Here is a 17,475-nt window from a genome sequence, read left to right as displayed (position 1 = left end):
TTCTAATCCACACGGCAGCCTTTGAAGTAGGTACAGCAGTTCTCTCCATTTTGCACACGAGGAAATAGGCTCCGGAAAGTTTAGTCGAGTCTGTCTGGCTCTGAAACCCATGGTCTTTCCCTTTACCCCAGCACGTTGGTGAAGTCAGCACGCCCTCTTCTTGCCAGAGTTTCATCAGATGCACTCTAACCGACTGATCGCTGTCCTCCGCACAGGCTCTGGGCCACACCCAGCCCCTCCTCCTTCCCTGCTTCCAGGGACAGAGCCCAAGGCATTTAGACTAGCAGGCTTAGGCTGTTTATACTCTCCCAGCACCTTGCAAAAGGCTAGTACTTAGGAGAAATAAGGATGCTGTCTTTGCTGCTACCATTAGGAATCCCTACAGAGAAACTGAACTGTTGAATCTTTTAACTGGGGACTTTCACATTCCGAAAGTGGAAGATCTCAGTTTTTATAGGTTATTTATCGCCCCCACCCCCACCCCCACCCCTGTGACTGCTTCCAGTGCTGTGAATTCCCTGGGGTCTGGAACCTTGAGTCAAAGGCAGACCTTTGCTTCCTGCCAGCTCCATCCAGCAGCCACATTTTCTCTGAACAGCGATGAGGTTGTTGTTCAGAGAGATCGTGAATATGTAAAATATTTGTCATTTTCAGTATCAGTATTCAGTCATTCCTGCATTTTCCCTAGCAATTTGTTCCCCCCTGAAAACTTTCCTAGAGTGTTTCTTGCCTCCATTCAGGGTTCTTGGGTCCGCTGGGGACTGGGCACCTTTTCCTCCCCTCCCCATTCCTGTGGATGTCTGCATTCCTCAGCCTGCTCTTCCGCTGGGGACGTGTGCTCAGGACATTCCCTTCTCTTGCACATTATTCTCCAGCCTCAGACTATTTGGAATGTGCTCTTATGACAGTTTCAGAATGCAGTGATATTGTAACCATAGGAAATAGATGTTCCCACACTTTCAAAGTTGCAATCTTTGGCCGAGTCTCAGGGCTGGGTTGCCAAATAGACGTTGCTTGTATTGTTGTTGTTATTGCTGTTGTGTTTTTACTGAGCCCCTGAGCATTGCTGGGCCCTCCACAATGCGCCCTGACATAGGCTGGAGGATTGAAACACAGGCCACCTCTCTGATCGCCTGGCCCAGCGTTTTCTAACTCCACACCCCAGTTCCTGTCTGCTCATTACAGCCCTTGCTGAGACCTCTGATGTCATTTCCCGATTCACTTTCTCCTGTAGAAGTTTAGCAATTTCCTGCGGTGTCCCTCTCGCTCACCACCGATGCTGCTGTCCCCAGCTTCCACCCTGGAGGGTGACAAGATAGCACATATATTCACTCCATGTCAAGAAACACCTTCCTGACTTTTTTTCTGAAGCAGAATCCTTGGAATTCCCTGTCCTGCTAACACCAAATCACGTGAAAGAAGAATCTCCAAATGTACAAATGGATGAATGTATTTTTTTTTCCGTTCTGAACTGTAGGAGATTATAGTGGATTATTTCATCCTGGAACCAGTACCGTTTAAGGCTTTATCTCTGTTATCACTTCTGTTGTTTGAAGTATCAGAACAATCAGGCAGATGAGTTTCCCTTAATTCCCTCTATTTTTTTTTTCTATATCTTCAAAACCCACATTCGTGATCTTAAAAATAAGACATCCGATACAGTCCGCCAGAGCTTTTATGAATTAATAGCTCTTTAGCTTTTCTTTAAAAAACTTTATCCATCTTTTCATTCGTCTAGACGTTCAATTTAAATGCGTCAGTCCCATCTCCCAGATTTCAAGAAGGAAAATTCCACTGCCGGGAGTAGGGGGGGTGGTGGTGGTGGTGGGTCTTTGTTGGGGGGTCCCTGCTTCCCTTCCCCAGAGCACTTGGCGGGCTGCGTCGCAGAGGGTATAGCAGCAGCAGGAGTGAGGCACCAGCTTGGCTGTGAATCTTCAGCTGACCCCCAGGACAGGGGCTCCTTTTATGAAGACCAGAGAGCAAAGAACCAAACCCAGAAGGGAAAGAAAGAGCCTCTCTTCCAGGAGGTTGCATTAGGAAGTGAGAAACCCAACTAGGTTGGAGGGCACCAAAGCCCTCTGGGTAGGTACCAAGGTTTTGAGTAGTAGTGATGGGTGGAATAGGGCTTTATTAGATTTAAGACTTTGAAACACAAGAAGTCCCAAGAGGGCTATAATTTAAGCACAGTTTTGCTACTTTATGGACTCTGGAGAATTGAGAAATTTTTTCTCAGCTTCAAAACTTCTACCCTGGGGATGGGGGTATGTGTGGAGTTAAATAGCTTTCCTCCCTGCTAAATAAAGTAGCATGCATTTCCTGTAGAAAAATTTGGAAAATATGAAAAATATACAGATGTAGATAAAGTTTGCCCATGACCTATGAATAATAGCTGCTAATATTTTAGTGTCTGGATGTCAGTATTTTTCTATCCAAATACAGAAATACAAAAACAATATTTAGAGGCCTTGGGTTCATATTCTAAATTGTGTTACTGTATCTTAAAACTTATGGTGGGTTTTTTCCTAATTTATTTAAAATTATGTGAAAACATAGTCTTTTAAAAGATTGTGCAGCATTTCCTTATGTGCAGCATATCCTTCATGTGAATATCCTGTCACTTCTTATTCCCTAATCATTGGAACGCTCGGAGTATTTCCAACTTTTTCATTATAAATTCAGTTGCAGTTGCTATCTTTTTATTTTAATCTGTATTTGCATCTTTGTTTATTTACTTGGATGGAATGCTGGAAGTAGAATTATTGGGGTCAGAGGGTATAAACTGCACATTTTTAGCTCTCTTGTTCCGTATTGCCAAGTTACTTTCCAGAAAGGTTGCCACTCCTGTCCTAGGTTTGTAAAAATTCTAGGCAGTGTCTTCAAGTAGATGTCATGTGTTTCAGGCTGCAGCCTTCTTACTTTTCTTCCCCGCTGGTGCATCAGTCTTCTGCTGGGACATGGTTTACTTTCTTGGGGTCTTGGTCCCAGTGATCTATTATATATAGATCTATTATATATGTAAGTATTTTTTTAATTAAAAAATATATATATTTATTTGGCCCTGCCAGGTGTTAGTTGCAGCACCTGTCCTCTGGTTTCCTGATCAGGGATCGAACCCAGGACTCCTGCATTGGGAGTGCGGAGTCTGGGCCACCAGGGAAGTCCCAGGTTATCTGTTATGTATTAATGAGCCTGATAAAGATGTCAGTTGCCTCAATTCCTAGGGGACGAGTTTATTGGCTTGAATCTCCTCCTGTGAAGGAGCCCAATGTCCTGGAAGGAGCAGTGGAGTGATATTTGGGGACAGGGGTATCGCCCGACGCCCTCATCTCATTGGAAGGTGGGCAGCTGTTGACTGCTTCTCCTGACCTTTATCTCATCAGTGGGCAGGTGTTGGCCAGCAATCTCCGGTTAGGCCAGGTTGGCATTTAACTCATTTTCTGCTGCTGCTCAGTAGGCAGACTCCATGCAAAGTCCCTTTCTTTCTAAAAGTTTCACTTTTATCATGAATTAAATATTTAACATTTTCACCTACAGCATATACTTAGGAACTTACAAGACATCTAGATCATGTAAAACTTGCCTCTTTTACTTTTCATTGTGAACCACTATTTTCTTACTTGGATTATGTGAAGCCATGTTTTGGTTTTGTTTGACGTGTGTGTGTGTGTCTATGTGGAAGGGAGAGAGAGGAAGAGAAATTGATGTGTGCACACATACTTTTGATTTGCATTAAGCAAAGTCTAGGAAGGAAGATGAAGCAGGAAGTGAACATGAGAAAATGTTCTGCCTCCCTGGGCGTCATTATATATTTAAACTAGCCACAGTTGAAAATAATAAGAGCATTCAGTGTATGTAGGATTATAGCAATGTAACAATATGTTGCTGGCTGCAGTGTAAACAGATGAAATAATTTTAGAAAGCAATTTTGTAATGGGTCTCAAGAGTTATAAAAGATCATAACCTATGATCTAGTCTTATTATGACTTGGAATTTATGTGGTATCCGTATGCAAAAGAAGAAACAAAGTATAAAAACATGAATTTTAGCATTAGAAAAATTGGATATCATCTAACTGTCTAATCATGGAGACATGGTTTAAGTAAATTATAGTAAGTCCAGTCCAGTGATGTTATGCAGCCATTAAAAACACTGATTATAAAGACTGGGCAGGAACATGGAACATGTTTATGATATAATTGAAAGTTTTAAGAAGGTTGATTATGTGGACAGGGGCATGAAAAAGCATGCAAAACTGTAAATGATTGGCTGGAGTGATTTTTTTTTTTTTAATGCCAGCATTGTTATATTGTGAGTTTTGCACTAAAAATGAAAAAATGCTAGGGAGGTTGGCATGCTTTGGAAAGAGAGGGTGCTGAATGGGGTGGACCACGGTCCCTTCCTGCAAACAATTTGCCCGCTGTGTGTTGAACTCCTTGCTAGGTGGCCTTGGTATTGAAGATGGAGGGGCTGGCCTGAGAGAATGCTGTCTGGTGGTCTGACCCGACAACAAGAACACTTGCCGTGTTGTCCCAAGAGATGGGACCAGAGTCACTGTCTGGGTGAGGGTCCCAGGATATGGTGGGTGGGGGGGCAATTCCTGGGACTCATCCCCCAGTGTCACGGTTTACCCAGTATTTTTACTTTGGGGAACTTGGTTAAAACGAAGAGTTTACAGGACAGGCTAGACTGTTACACCTGAGGAGTATCATGAGAGCTGGAAAGGATGTTTCGAAGGGGTGACAGTATGTGCATGTTTCATCAAGTCCTGCCCCCTTTATGGGCTGGGGGCTCTTTCTCCCCTCCAGGCCAGATGGTTGGGGTGTGGGGGGCTGGGGGCAGAGTGAATTGTCTTTGAGGGGCCTCTGTGGGAAAAAGGGGAGCAGTCCCCGGAGACTTGGTTGATGATGGAGGCAGGCTAAGAGGTAGGGAGAGGGGATTTGGAGCTGGGGGCGGCCGGCACCCTGTACCAAATCTTAGCAGCTGCTGGGACGAGGATGCGCTGTCAGAGGCCTGGGCTCAGGACCTCAGGTTTGCGTGTCGCTTCTGCGTGGGTGGATCTAGCCACATTTCTATGTGATGCTTGGTTCTCCTGCCGCACATTCTGCGTGCCCCCCCCCCCCCCACCTCCCACAGGATGATGAGCTGTGTGACTCAGCTGCTTCTCAGGACATCTGAGCAGCTTCTCCCCCACCCCCCGCACCAGGCTAGAACCACACTCAGGAGATATGTAACCAAAATTCTTCCTTTTATTAACTTGTCTTTTGGTTCCTGTGAGTCCTCTTCCTCCCTTGAAAAAAGTGAAAGTCCCTCAGTGATGCTGGACTCTGCCACCCCATAGACTGTAGCCTGCCAGAGTCCTCTATCCATGGGGATTTTCCAGGCAAGAATACTGGAGTGGGTTGCCATGCCCTTCTCCAGAGGATCTTCCCAACCTAAGAATCGAACCTGGGTCTCCTGCATTGCAGGCAGATTCTTTACCAACTGAGCCACTGGGAAAGCCCACCCTTGGATCCATGCAAATGGGCAGCCCCCTGTTCACAAATGTTGATGGTGGAAGGAGTGCCTTCTCTGGCCTCTGACTTGGGTAAAAGACACCGATTAATCCCCTTGGGCTAAAGAGGGGATATTGGAAAGGAAGCGTGAGGACAGATGCCAGTATTACTGGCTTATTGGCTGCACCCAGAAATGGTCGACTGTGTTATCCGCTGCAGTTTATACCCTTCTTCTTAGAGATGTCCCAGGAGTGGTGACAGCCCAGGAGGCCCCGGAACGTCTGTCATTGTGGCCGGGCTGGCATCATGGGAGTTTGCTGAGCTTTCCTGGGGGATGGTTGTACACTCACTGCAGGGCTGACCTGGCCTTTCTGCCTGGGACTCCTGAGTTCCCCTGATTCCCTGGGGGAAGCTCCATCCTTTCTCAGGGATCCATCCACTTCCTCCCCAACTAGCCTCTGACCTCTCTCCCCCTCGTCTTTGACCCGGTGTCTGCGAGACTTGAAATCGCTCCTGTGGCATTCGTTCCTAACCCTTGGCTTAAAAAGCCCATCTCATCTCTCCTGAACTCACTGCTGGGCCGGTTGTGAGACTAAAGCTGGGGTGGAGGCTTAGTTTGGGAAGCTGCCCACAGGGACCTCAGGCCACATGATGCACTGTGTGCGGGGAAGGGGGGTGTCTCCCCCACCCCCACGCTTGGCGTCCCTCTGCCACTGTGCCATCTTGGAAAAACCTCCTTTTTCCACTTTTCTCTCCCTTTTTTACCTCTTCTTTTACTCTCTTTTTCTAGCTGTGCTGTTTCATCTCTGTCCCGTTGCCCTGCCCGCTACATTTTTTGCCCCCCATCATTACTTAATGAGTTACCACCAGATCCCTGACCTGTCTGCCTCCTGCCTGAATCGCCTGCCCCACGTCCCAATTTCTGCCTGACCTTACCTAGAATCCGGGATTCGCTCTTCCCTAGCATCTTGGTGTGTGAGCGGAGTATTTTTTTCCTTGGAGCAGCCTCAGTTCCACAAGGCCCCTTAGAGAGTCCATCGCGCTATCGTCAACATCCTTAGAATCCGCCTCACCTTGTGGGATCGCGTGTCTTTGCCTGTGAGACTTTTCTCTTGGCCCGGAGGCCTGCGGGTGTGGCATCTAGGCTCACAGGCTGACCCAGGGTCAGCAGGGCACGGCCCGAAGCCAGCTGCCTCTCCGCCGAGCTTAGTCAGAGGCTCGGGGCCATGGCGGGCTTGGGTCACAGTGAATTTCTTTTTGTTGGAGCCAATGCCACTTTCTCAATTCATCCCACCCTCTCCTTCCCCCACTGTGTCCACATCTGTTCTCTGGGTCTATTCAAGCGGGACCCGGGGTGGGTGGTGTCTGTCCCCGAGGGTCTGACTGTCTCGTGGGGTTTTCTAATCCCTGTGCTTCGGATCCCACTTCTGCAGTGTGCTGTCCACCCAGGTGGGATGTGCCTGCCTGTTGGAGGGCGCTTATCCTCTTGGGGAAGACAACGGGGCTTTTACTTCGGCTAATCAGACAGGAGGAAGCCAGGATTGGAGATGCCCAGGATGCGGCTTGTCTCAAATCGCTGGAGCCTGTTCTGCAATCAGGGGCGGTGTCTGCAGATGGGTGTCTTCTGCTCCCTCACCCTTCCGATGACAAGTGGCTTCTGGGAGATAGTGAAGTGAAGGAAGTGAGGCTGGGGCTGAGGGCTCTGGGGGCTGCTCTTCGCTGCTCTTTGCACCTGAATTCCCAGCAGAGTTTATCCAAGTATTTGTACTGGAGCTTAAGTCCTTTCTGGACTTCCCTGGTGGCTCCGCGGTAAAAAATCCATCTGCATTGCAGGAGATGCCGGAGACATGGGTTTGATCCCTGGGTCGGGAAGATCCCCTGGAGAAGGGCATGGCAACCCACTCCAGTTTTCTTGCTTGGAGAATCCCACGGACAGAGCAGCCAGGCGGGCTACAGTCCGCAGGGTTGGAAAGAGTTGGACTGAAGTGACTGAGCACTGTGATATTTTCTTTACATATAAAATTGGGTTATGACCTACTTTACAAGGCTTTTCTGAAAAGTGATAATAATGCCTAGTGTTTATCGATGTTTCATGTCTGCCAAGCATTTCAGTTCAGTTCAGTCGCTTAGTTGTGTCTGAATCTTTGCGACCCCACGGGCTGCAGCACGCCAGACCTCCCTGTCCATCACCAACTCCTGGAGCTTGTTCAAACTTATGCCCATCAAGTTGGTGATGCCATCCAACCATCTCATCCTCTGTCATCCCCTTCTCCTCCTGCCTTCAATCTTTCCCAGCATCAGGGTGTTTTCCAATGAGTCAGTTCTTCGCATCAGGTGGCTGATCTATTGGAGCTTCAGCATCAGTCCTTCCAATGAATATTCAGGACTGATTTCCTTTAGGATGGACTGGTTTGATCTCCTTGCAGTCCAAGGGACTCTCATGAGTCTTCTCCAACACCACAGTCCAAAAGCATCAATTCTTTGGCCAAAGCATTTAATTCTCACTAAAACCTTAGGAGGTGTAGGTCCCATTATTATCCCTGTTTTACAGAGGCAGAAAGTGAGGCCTGGAAAGGTTGAAACAGTTTGTGGCCACACAGTCAGGAAGGGGCCAGAACTGGGACTAGAACCCAGGCCCCTGACCCAGAGTCTGGGCTTACATTCTCCGGGAGTGTGAAGATGCTTCGCACCCTGCCTGGCATGTAGTGGAGCCTCAGGAAGTTAGTTGAATACACATTAGTGGATTTTGGTGACCATTTGTGGAACGGAGTTGATGGACATTTCCTGGGTCTGGTTGGGGTGGGATGTCCGGGGCCCCGGGGAAGGATGCCTGTGGGAGGGGGTGCTGGCCTCCCTGCTGGCAGAGGTGAGTCAGCCAGAGCGAGGCACCGCTTTGCCCTCCTTCTCACGGCCTCTCCCTCCCTCCCTCCCTCCCGCCACGCAGGGTGATGTGAGCAGAGCCCAGGAATGCCTTATGTGGATCGGCAGAATCGAATCTGTGGGTTTCTGGACATCGAGGAGAATGAGAACAGCGGCAAGTTTCTGCGGAGGTACTTTATTCTGGACACGCAGGCCAACTACCTGCTCTGGTACATGGACAACCCCCAGGTGAGCGGTGGTGTGGGAGGGTACAGGCAGCTGCCCGGTCATCACTTACAGGGGGGTCCTCCCTCTCGGGCAGTACAACCTCCTGGTCGGAAGGGAGGGGAAGAATCCCACAACACACACACACACACACACACACACACACACGACATACACATATAACACACACAATACACACACACCACAACACACACAATATACACACAACATACAAACACAACACACACACAACACACATGCAACACACAATACACACAACACACAACATGCACACAACACACGACACACACAACACACAATACATACAACACAACACACACAACACACACATGTAACACACAACACACAACACACACATACACAACACACACAACACACAACACAAACAATACACACAACACGCAGCACACAACATACACACAACACACACATATAACAGACACAATACACACACAACACACAAAACATACACAACACACACACAACACACACAACATACAAACAACACACACATGTAACACACAACACATAACATACACATATAACACAATACACGCCACACAACACATAACACACTCAATACACAATATACAACATACACATGTAATACACACAACACACACAACACACATGTAACACAACACACACAACACATAACACACTCAATACACACAATACACAACACACACATGTAATACACACAACACATAAATAAACACACACAACATACACATATAACACAACACACACAACATACACATACAATACCCACAGCACAGACAGCACACATACACACAACACGCACATACATGCACAAGAAGCCACCCCACATTGTAGAAAAGGAAGCTCATTTCTCCTACCCCTTGGGGATCTGGTGTCTTTTCTCACCATCAGTAATTTTAAAAAATTTCAATATATTTTACTTACTTATAACTCTATATAGTTTAGTTTTTAATGATGGCTGTCATTACAGCTGGCTTGCAGATTTCCAGAAACGTAACAGTTGACTCTGGTGAGCCTGTATGAACTGAGTCTGTCACAACAGTGAAGTAGGTATTGTCATCTGTTTTATAGATGAGAAGGTTGAGCTTCAGAGAGCTTATGTGCTCTTTTTTAAAAATTAATTTCTGTTAGAGTGTAGCTGCTTTACAGTGTTTTCTCGGTTTCTCTTGTACAGCAAAGTGAATCAGCCACACGCGCGTATGTCCCCTCTTTCTTGGATTTCCTTCCCGTTTAGGTCACCACAGAGCATTGAGTTGTGGTCCAGTGGTTAAAACTCCAAGCTACCAATGCAAGGGGGTGTGCAGGTTCGATCCCGGGTCAGGGAACTAAGATCTAGCACGCCGTACTGTACAGCCAAAAGATTAAAAACAATTTTATTAAATTAAGTTAAATTACAATTAAAAAAGAGAAAGGGTGCAGGAGTTTAACCCTTGCAGAAGTCCAGCAGAGGCTGGCAGGGCTGGATGCCGACTCTGGACAGTGCTTCCTGTTCCCTCTCGGCAGGACTGAGTCTCGTGGCCACTCCTGCTCTTCCAGTCTGGGGCCCCGCCCCGGCAGAGAATGTGACCTGGTTCCCGGAACTGGGCAAAGGTTGGACCTGTTTGGATCCTGGGTGGGAGGTGACTTTGGGGGCCACCCAGTTTGCCACAGATGGGAAACGGAGGCTCACACTGGGACTGCCTTTGGCAAGCAAGCAGCGGAACTGGGTGCCTGGCTCAGGGTTCCGTGGGGTCAGGCACCGAGACGGCGCCCGAGGCTCTTTAGCGCTGTGCCTGGAATCCCTCGAGTCATCACTAGTCTGGGAAAAAGTTGCCCTGCTCCTGACTGGGGATCTTGGGTCTTTTTTTCTTCTGGCCCTGTGAGTGCTCTTGGCTCTTTCCTTCCTGCTGCCCTGGATGGGATGGGGCCCCAGAGCCTGGCATGGCCTCCGGACCTGGTTGTGGGTCACGGCCGCGTGGGGGTCGGGGGTGGGCGTGTGGCTGAGAGCTGGCTCTCGTTCAGAGACTTGGGAAGAGGAGAGGCTGTGTAGGGGAGGGCTCTGTGCCGTAAGATGTGAAAGTACAAAAAATCCGGGGTCTCACCCGCTAGAGACCTTTGGCATGTGTCCTGTGGATCTGATGGCTGAGAGAAAACTCTCTAGGTTCCGACAACCTACTCAGGTCACTGCCACCAGCTGCCTTCTCCCGGAAAGTTATTGTTGTTGCTCACTCAGTTGTGTCCGACTCTTTTGCAACTCCACGGACTCTAACCTGCCAGGCTCCTCTGTCCATGGGACTTCCCAGGCAAGAATACTGGAGTGGGTTGCCATTTCCTCCTCCAGATGATCATCTTGACCTAGGCATCAAAACTGTGTCTTCTGGCCTTGGCAGGCAGATTCTTAACTGATGAGCCGCCTGGGAACCCCCTTTCAGGGAAAGACTTCACCTTAAATAGAAGCCCCGTGGTTCACCCACATCCCTGGTAGCCCTTCTGTGGGCGTCGTTCATTTAAAGTGCTGAGCGTGCAAAGTGAAACCCACACACAGTCTCTTCCGTTCTGGACGGACTGGGAATGCTGGCCTCCTAGGACATGTTGGTCTTGGGTTTGCCTTTGGGCTCTGCTGCATCATATTCCTGATATTGCTCTGCACGGGTGTCCACGACTGGGGCAACTCGTCTGCTGGGAAAGGAAGTAGCATTTAAGGTGCTGCCTCCCCACCATGAGAGGGATTGGAATCAAATATTGGTTGCCAGTAGATTTGGCTCCTGAGAGGCCAGGACTGAGCCCTGGGCTGGGGTCTCTGAGTCTTATCCTTCCCCTTTTCTCTCTTTGTGTATCTTCTCCTGCTCACCTGTCTTATTAGCTCAGGGGGTTAGCTCTTGCTTTCTACTAGGACTGTTCTCAACCCAAATTCATGTGCTTGGGCGGGGTGGGAGGGAGGCTCAAGAGGGAGGGGCTATATGTTTACTTATAGCTGATTCATGTTGTTGTATAGTGGAAACCAACACACCATTGTAAAGCAATTATCCTCCAATTACAAACAAATAAGGGAAAAAAAAATTCAGGTGCTGGGGGAATCCTGCCCAGCTCTCTTCCCCTGAGAGTGGATGGATCACCCAGGACTACCAGGTCACTGTCTCAGATCTGGACTGTTGCCAGTGCTCGGGAGTTCCCTGGCTCTGTGCTGCCCTCTGATCGGCTGTCTGTGGTTCTAGAACCTGCAGTTCCCTGGGATGCTGTGCCTCGGGCCTCCTTGCTGGGGTCTCTGGGGTCCACCTCTGAGGCTCTTCCCACCCTGCCCAGGGAAGCCTCCTGAGCCTCTCTGACCCCCTGCACTGTGCTAGAGCCTTCTTTGAGCCTGGATTACAGATAGAGCTTGTGGTCCCTGCTCAAGATTCTTTTCATTTTCCCTGGAAGCAGAGGTTTCAGCTGGCTGGCAGACGCCTAAAAAAGGAGAGACTTGCTGTGACATAGCAACAGTTCAGAACATCGTACTTCAGTTGTTAGCTTTAGCCCTTCATTGTGTTAATGGCCAGACAGCCGTTCCCTCTAAAAGCTAGATCTTTTTGTAAGCTGTAAAATGGTAGAGTGAGCATTTATTACTATGTGCCAGGCACTATTCTAAAGACTTCTTTAGTTTTTTTTTTTTTGGGGGGGGGAGCATATGCAAGATTTTGGGCTTCCCTGATCGCTCAGACGTAAAGAATCCACCTGCAATACAGGAGACCTGGATTGGATCCCTGGGTTCAGAAGATCTCCTGGAGAAGGGAATGGCTACCCACTCCAGTATTCTTGCCTGGGGAATTCCATGGACAGAGGAGCCTGGCGGGCTACATGTAGTCCATGGAGTTACAAAGGGTCAGACACAACTGAGCAACTAACACATAAATACATGATTTTATTGCATAATAGTTTGTAGGCATTTTGGATACAAGTACTCTAGGACCTTTTCCAACAGTAACATTTAGAAAAATGTTTTTATTGTCTTTGCCTCACTCTCAGACTTATACTTTTATTTTGTATATAACTTTTATTGGCGTATAGCTGATTTATAATGTTGTGTTAGTTTCAGGTGTATAGCAAAGCGAGTCAGTTTTATATATATATATACATGTATCCACTCTTTTTTACGATTCTTATTCCTTGCAGGCTTATTAGGTTTTCATTTCATTCTGACAGGTCTAGTTGGCAGGCATCACTGTCCTCATTCTAAAGGTGGGGTGGGTGAGGCAGAGAGCGGAGGAAGTTTGCCCGTGGTTATGTCATAAGACAGTGGCTGAGCCAGGATCCTAACCCCAGCTGTCTGACACCAGCTCCCTTGCTGTTATGGCTGAGGATGAGGCAGTCGCCTTAGTGTTGCTTGGGAGGAAGGAGAGCTTGCAAAGGTGAGTCTCTGATTAAGAAAGAGAAGCTGGGGCACTCTCAGGGCTGGGAGGTCTTCAAGGGCATGTGCTTGTCTGACTTTTGATCCCTGGTGTCCAGTATTTGATATATGTGAGCTCATTGAATGAATGAATGAATGAAAGAGGCTGTTAAAGAGATGCCTTTGTGAAATGGAGAGTGTCCAACACTGCTCTCCTGGAACTGGGGACAAGAGCCTGTACCAAGCGAAGGCTCTGCAAAGTGAGGTGAAGCAGAAAGCAGGGGGTCAGAAAGAGAGGGATGGAAGGTGATCCCCAAGAGCAAACCTGGGTAAGGTCGGTCTTTCCCTGTGGAGAAGGACACTGGGGACTGTGTGTCATCACTGAACGTCTTAAGTTTATAGGGAAAAGGAGACACCTACTATAATAGTTTCGGTATTTAATAAGCTGGTTTTTTTTCTGAACCCAAGTCTCTGACCTATGCTTATTTAAACCCCTTGGAAGTCACTGTTTGAGAGCCTGTTTTTATTACCACTGCTACCAGTATCACTAGCTGCAGTTATATCCACTGAGTGGGTGTGGTATACCAGCCATTGTGCAAAATGCTTTGCATGTTATCTTGTTAAGGTCCTCTCAGTAATCCTGAGACCTGGGAAATGCAGTATTTCCTCTTCAAGGTACAGAGATGGTCAGCAGCTTTGTTCAAGGCCGTGCAGGTGGTAAGCACAGAGCCAGGTCTGTCTCACTCCTGTGTCTACCCTCTTCACCTTTTTAAAACAATATTAATTTGGCTGCGTGAGATCTTTCAGTTGCGGCATGCAGGCTCTGAGTTGTGGCATGCAACTCAGTTCCCTGCCCAGGGATAAAACCCAGGCCCTCTGTGTTGGGAGCTCAGAGTTTTAACCACTGGACCACCAAGGACCACCACTGGGCCCTGTATTCTTCACCTTTGTCTGCCTCTTTCCTCCTGATACATGTGCTCAACCCTATGCTGATGTGGAGGAGATGACGGGGAGGGGAATTCAGAGAGGTCTTTGCCACCAGAAAACTTCAAATTTAGTTGGCAAAGTGAAAACAGCACACAGAAAACTACAGCAGTAAAAATGCCAATCCATCTTTACAACAAGGTAGCATGTCATTGGACTTCGCTGGAGGCTCAGACAGTAAAGAATCTGCCTGCAGTGAAGGAGACCTGGGTTCCATCCCTGGGTTAGGAAGATCCCCTGGAGAAGGGAATGGCAACCCACTCTAATATTCTTAGCTGGAGAATTCCATGAACAGAGGAGCCTGGTGAGCTATATAGTCCATGGAGTCGCAAAGAGTCAGACACGACTGAGTTACTAACACACACACACACACACACACACACACACACACACACACATGTCATTAAAGTGAACAGCCCAGCTGTCACTAGTTTGGATGCAAGAGAAGGAGTTGTAGTTTTCCTCTGTGATGCTGGTCCAGGGACGATGGAGGCCCAGGAGATGGAGTCTCGGATGGAATGTTCCCAGGCCTGGGAGATGAGAGATCAAGGATCAGGTTCTGACTCTGGCCCTGAGGTGTTTTGTATGTTAGGCGAGTCATTGTGGGCCCTTTGGGTGATTCTTAACCCAGCCTTTCGCCCTTCCATTTCCTAAGGGACTGGGACTAGAGCAGGATCTTCACAAATTCAGCATCATTATTTATCACATATTTGCTAAATATGCCCCATATGCCAGGCACCAGCCTGGATGCTGACGCTGCAACAACGCCTAAGACAGAGTCTGGGCCTTTTGTGCGGCTTGCGCTGTAGGTGAGGAGATAGAGAGTTAGATAAAACTGAGGCAGGGAGAAAACTGCTGGGCCCCCCTTCATGGAGGGGTGGCTTAGATCCAGGTCTGCAAAGATGAGTGAGGTTAGAGTTGTTATTGCTACAGGTGATTCACGTTTGTTGTGCATTTTGAAGGTTGAAATGTTTTCACTTAACAGCAGCCTGGAGTGCTGCAGTCCATGGTGTCGCAAAGAGTCAGACACGATTCAGCGACTGAACAGCAACAATCTCGTTTGACTGTTATGCAGCCTGTCTGGAGTAGAGCCGAAGTGGATAAGGAAACACGGGGACAAGGAAACAGCGCCGCTATAGAGCAGGGGTGGCACTCAGGAGGAAAGGCGAGTTTGCTTGCTTCAGGGGCGTTCAGGATTCTGAGTTCCCCAGAAGACCAGGACTCGCTGCAGCTAGGATTCGTGGCAAGTTCTTTATTAAGAGAGCTGGCAACAGGACAGGGAAGGGGAGGGAGCAGACGGGGGTCAGTGCTCCGGCAGAAGTTGGCAAACGATGGGCTTCGCCTTATGCTCTGGGGACTTGAAGTTGTCCCAAGGGGGCTGGCTTCCGCATGCCCCAGGGTGGACCGTCAGGGTTCCGGCCCTGCACAGGTGGATGGAATGGATTCAGTAGCTGAGGACAGCCCTCAGATGCAAAGCAGAGATAGGAGGCCATCGCCGCATCTGCTGGGGAGGGTTGGTCGTGGGTGTGTGTTCGGTGGGTATGTGTGCCAGACCAGGTACAGCCTTGAGTGCCTGATAAAGAGTCTAGAATCTGTGTGCTAAAGTATGCAATCAAGTTGCTTTTAACTCCAGACAGAGGTGGCACCAAACAGGTAGAGGATGAAACCCATTAGCTCTAAAGGACCCTATAAATGGAAAGTTTCAATATTATTGATTATGGCCCCTGACTTGGTTCATGCATTTAAAAATCAATCTGCTGACAACATCAAGGACACAGATAATGCCTGAATAGGGACAGGCATTGGCTGGATTTCCTGCAAACATTACAGTGATGTCATGGCAGGTGTGTTTTACTTTAACGTTGGTCCTTTTCATGACAGAAAAGGAGAGATTCCTTCATTGGGCTGCTCTATTCTTTGACCAACTGAGTAACCAACTCTGTTTCAGTTGCATGACAACACTTAACACTGCACTCTTGTGATGCCCATCTGGATAAGTAATTGTGAGACTAAATCATACGGCCTCAAACAAAGGATGAATCGAAGCATGAAAACAGTATTATTGCACTTAGACAGTTGTTCTTGTCAGATTTACTCCATAGATTGTGTTTTCTCTCTTTTGCCAAAAAATAGGCAGATGCTCTTATTTTTCAAAGGCCATGATGTTAAATCATCACCATAGTATCCAAAAAGATGACATCTCTCCTGGTAACTCTTGAACCCTGATAAAAGCCCTTTGCTTTTTTTTTTTTGAAGCTGAAAGCAGTTCTTTCCTTTGAAAGGGACGGAGAGCTTTAGCTGTATTGACATAAAGATGGATATTTGGCAGCATTTTAGTAGAAAGAATACAGAAGAGTGGTAGAAAATGATATTAACATATACTATGGCATGGACAATAATTTTGCCTTAAAGGCTTGGCAAAAATTGCCACGTTTAAAAACTTGTGCTTTCTGTATTGGAATCCTCCTTGAGCAAAATTTCCCTGAAATCCAACAATATTCAAAAGATTTGGGGAGAGTATACTATTTCATTAACATTTAATTTCTTTACCAAGAGTTTAAGTACGTACTCGCATTATGTTCAGATTTTTGAAATGAAGGTGAAATGGAGCAACAGGTTTAAGGTTGCAATGTGTTTAACACTGCGCAGAGGTCCTTGGTTGCTAACAGACTCTCCCCTTGACCTCAGACTTGACACAAACCGTGGGAGTCTGTCAGTGTACAAAACCCACTGGATTCAGGATGAGCAGTAACAGGACAGATTGGCTAATGCCAGTTCGGATTGAGGGGGCCAGTCTGAAGCAGGCAGGGGTGGCCAGAGGCTGGGAAATGTCGCAGTTCGAATCCAGGAATGGTAGATGAGAACAGCCATTCTTCTGAGCATTGCTGATTTCAAACAAGTTCCTAACAATGTTTAAAAGGTTTTGGGGAAATTCCCTGGCTGTCCAGTGGTTAGGACTCAGTGCTTTCCCTGCTGTGGGCCCAGGCTTGATCCCTGGTAGGGGAACTAGGGTCCCTCCAGGGATTTTACGTGGCTTGGCCAAAGACTTTTGCATGATATGCTGAACCTGTGAAAATGTCAAGAACCAGGAAGATAACTTGCTTTTAAAAATGGCCAGTACACACACATGGTATATAATTCAAAATCTGGGAGACCTGATTTAATGACCAGTTTTTGCCTCCCACTCCTGGCCCCCAGTCACGTGTCTCCCTAACCAGAGGCGGCCAGTGTTTTCACGTTCTTGTGTGTTGTCTGTCCAGAAATATTCTCAGCATATAACTTTCCTGGTATAACTTTCACGTCCACAGAAATTTGGAGGACAGAGTGTTTTTAATGCATGGATTTTATGTAATCGGTATATTAACTATCCATGTAAACACATGATTTCAAGGGTTAAGTGGAATTTCTGGCATGCATTTGTCCATTCTGGGTTAGAGTAAGAATGCAGAATTCCTTTGGGAAGAAAAATTCCCCAAAGAAGATTTCAAACAACAGATCTCGCTTTTTTTTTTTCCCACCAAAATGCAAATTCTGCTTAGGGTAAATTAT

General features: G+C 47.5%; 1 protein-coding gene across 2 annotated transcripts in view; it reads left to right on the top strand.

Annotated features, from left to right (window-relative positions):
• Positions 1–17,475, top strand: part of PLEKHA2 (pleckstrin homology domain containing A2) — a 64,876-nt gene that overhangs the window by 4,716 nt on the left and 42,685 nt on the right. For both annotated transcript variants that reach the window (XM_070459863.1, XM_020876270.2), the window contains exon 2: positions 8,437–8,600. In XM_070459863.1, the coding sequence (XP_070315964.1) occupies positions 8,460–8,600 (141 nt within the window). In that variant the 5' untranslated portion in view covers positions 8,437–8,459. The remainder of the gene's footprint in view (positions 1–8,436; positions 8,601–17,475) is intronic.

The sequence above is a fragment of the Odocoileus virginianus genome, chromosome 32 (genome assembly GCF_023699985.2).
Source record: "Odocoileus virginianus isolate 20LAN1187 ecotype Illinois chromosome 32, Ovbor_1.2, whole genome shotgun sequence".
Classification (NCBI taxonomy): domain Eukaryota; kingdom Metazoa; phylum Chordata; class Mammalia; order Artiodactyla; family Cervidae; genus Odocoileus; species Odocoileus virginianus.
The sequence above is the reverse complement of the archived record's forward strand: the minus strand, read 5'-3'. Positions and strand labels throughout refer to the sequence as shown.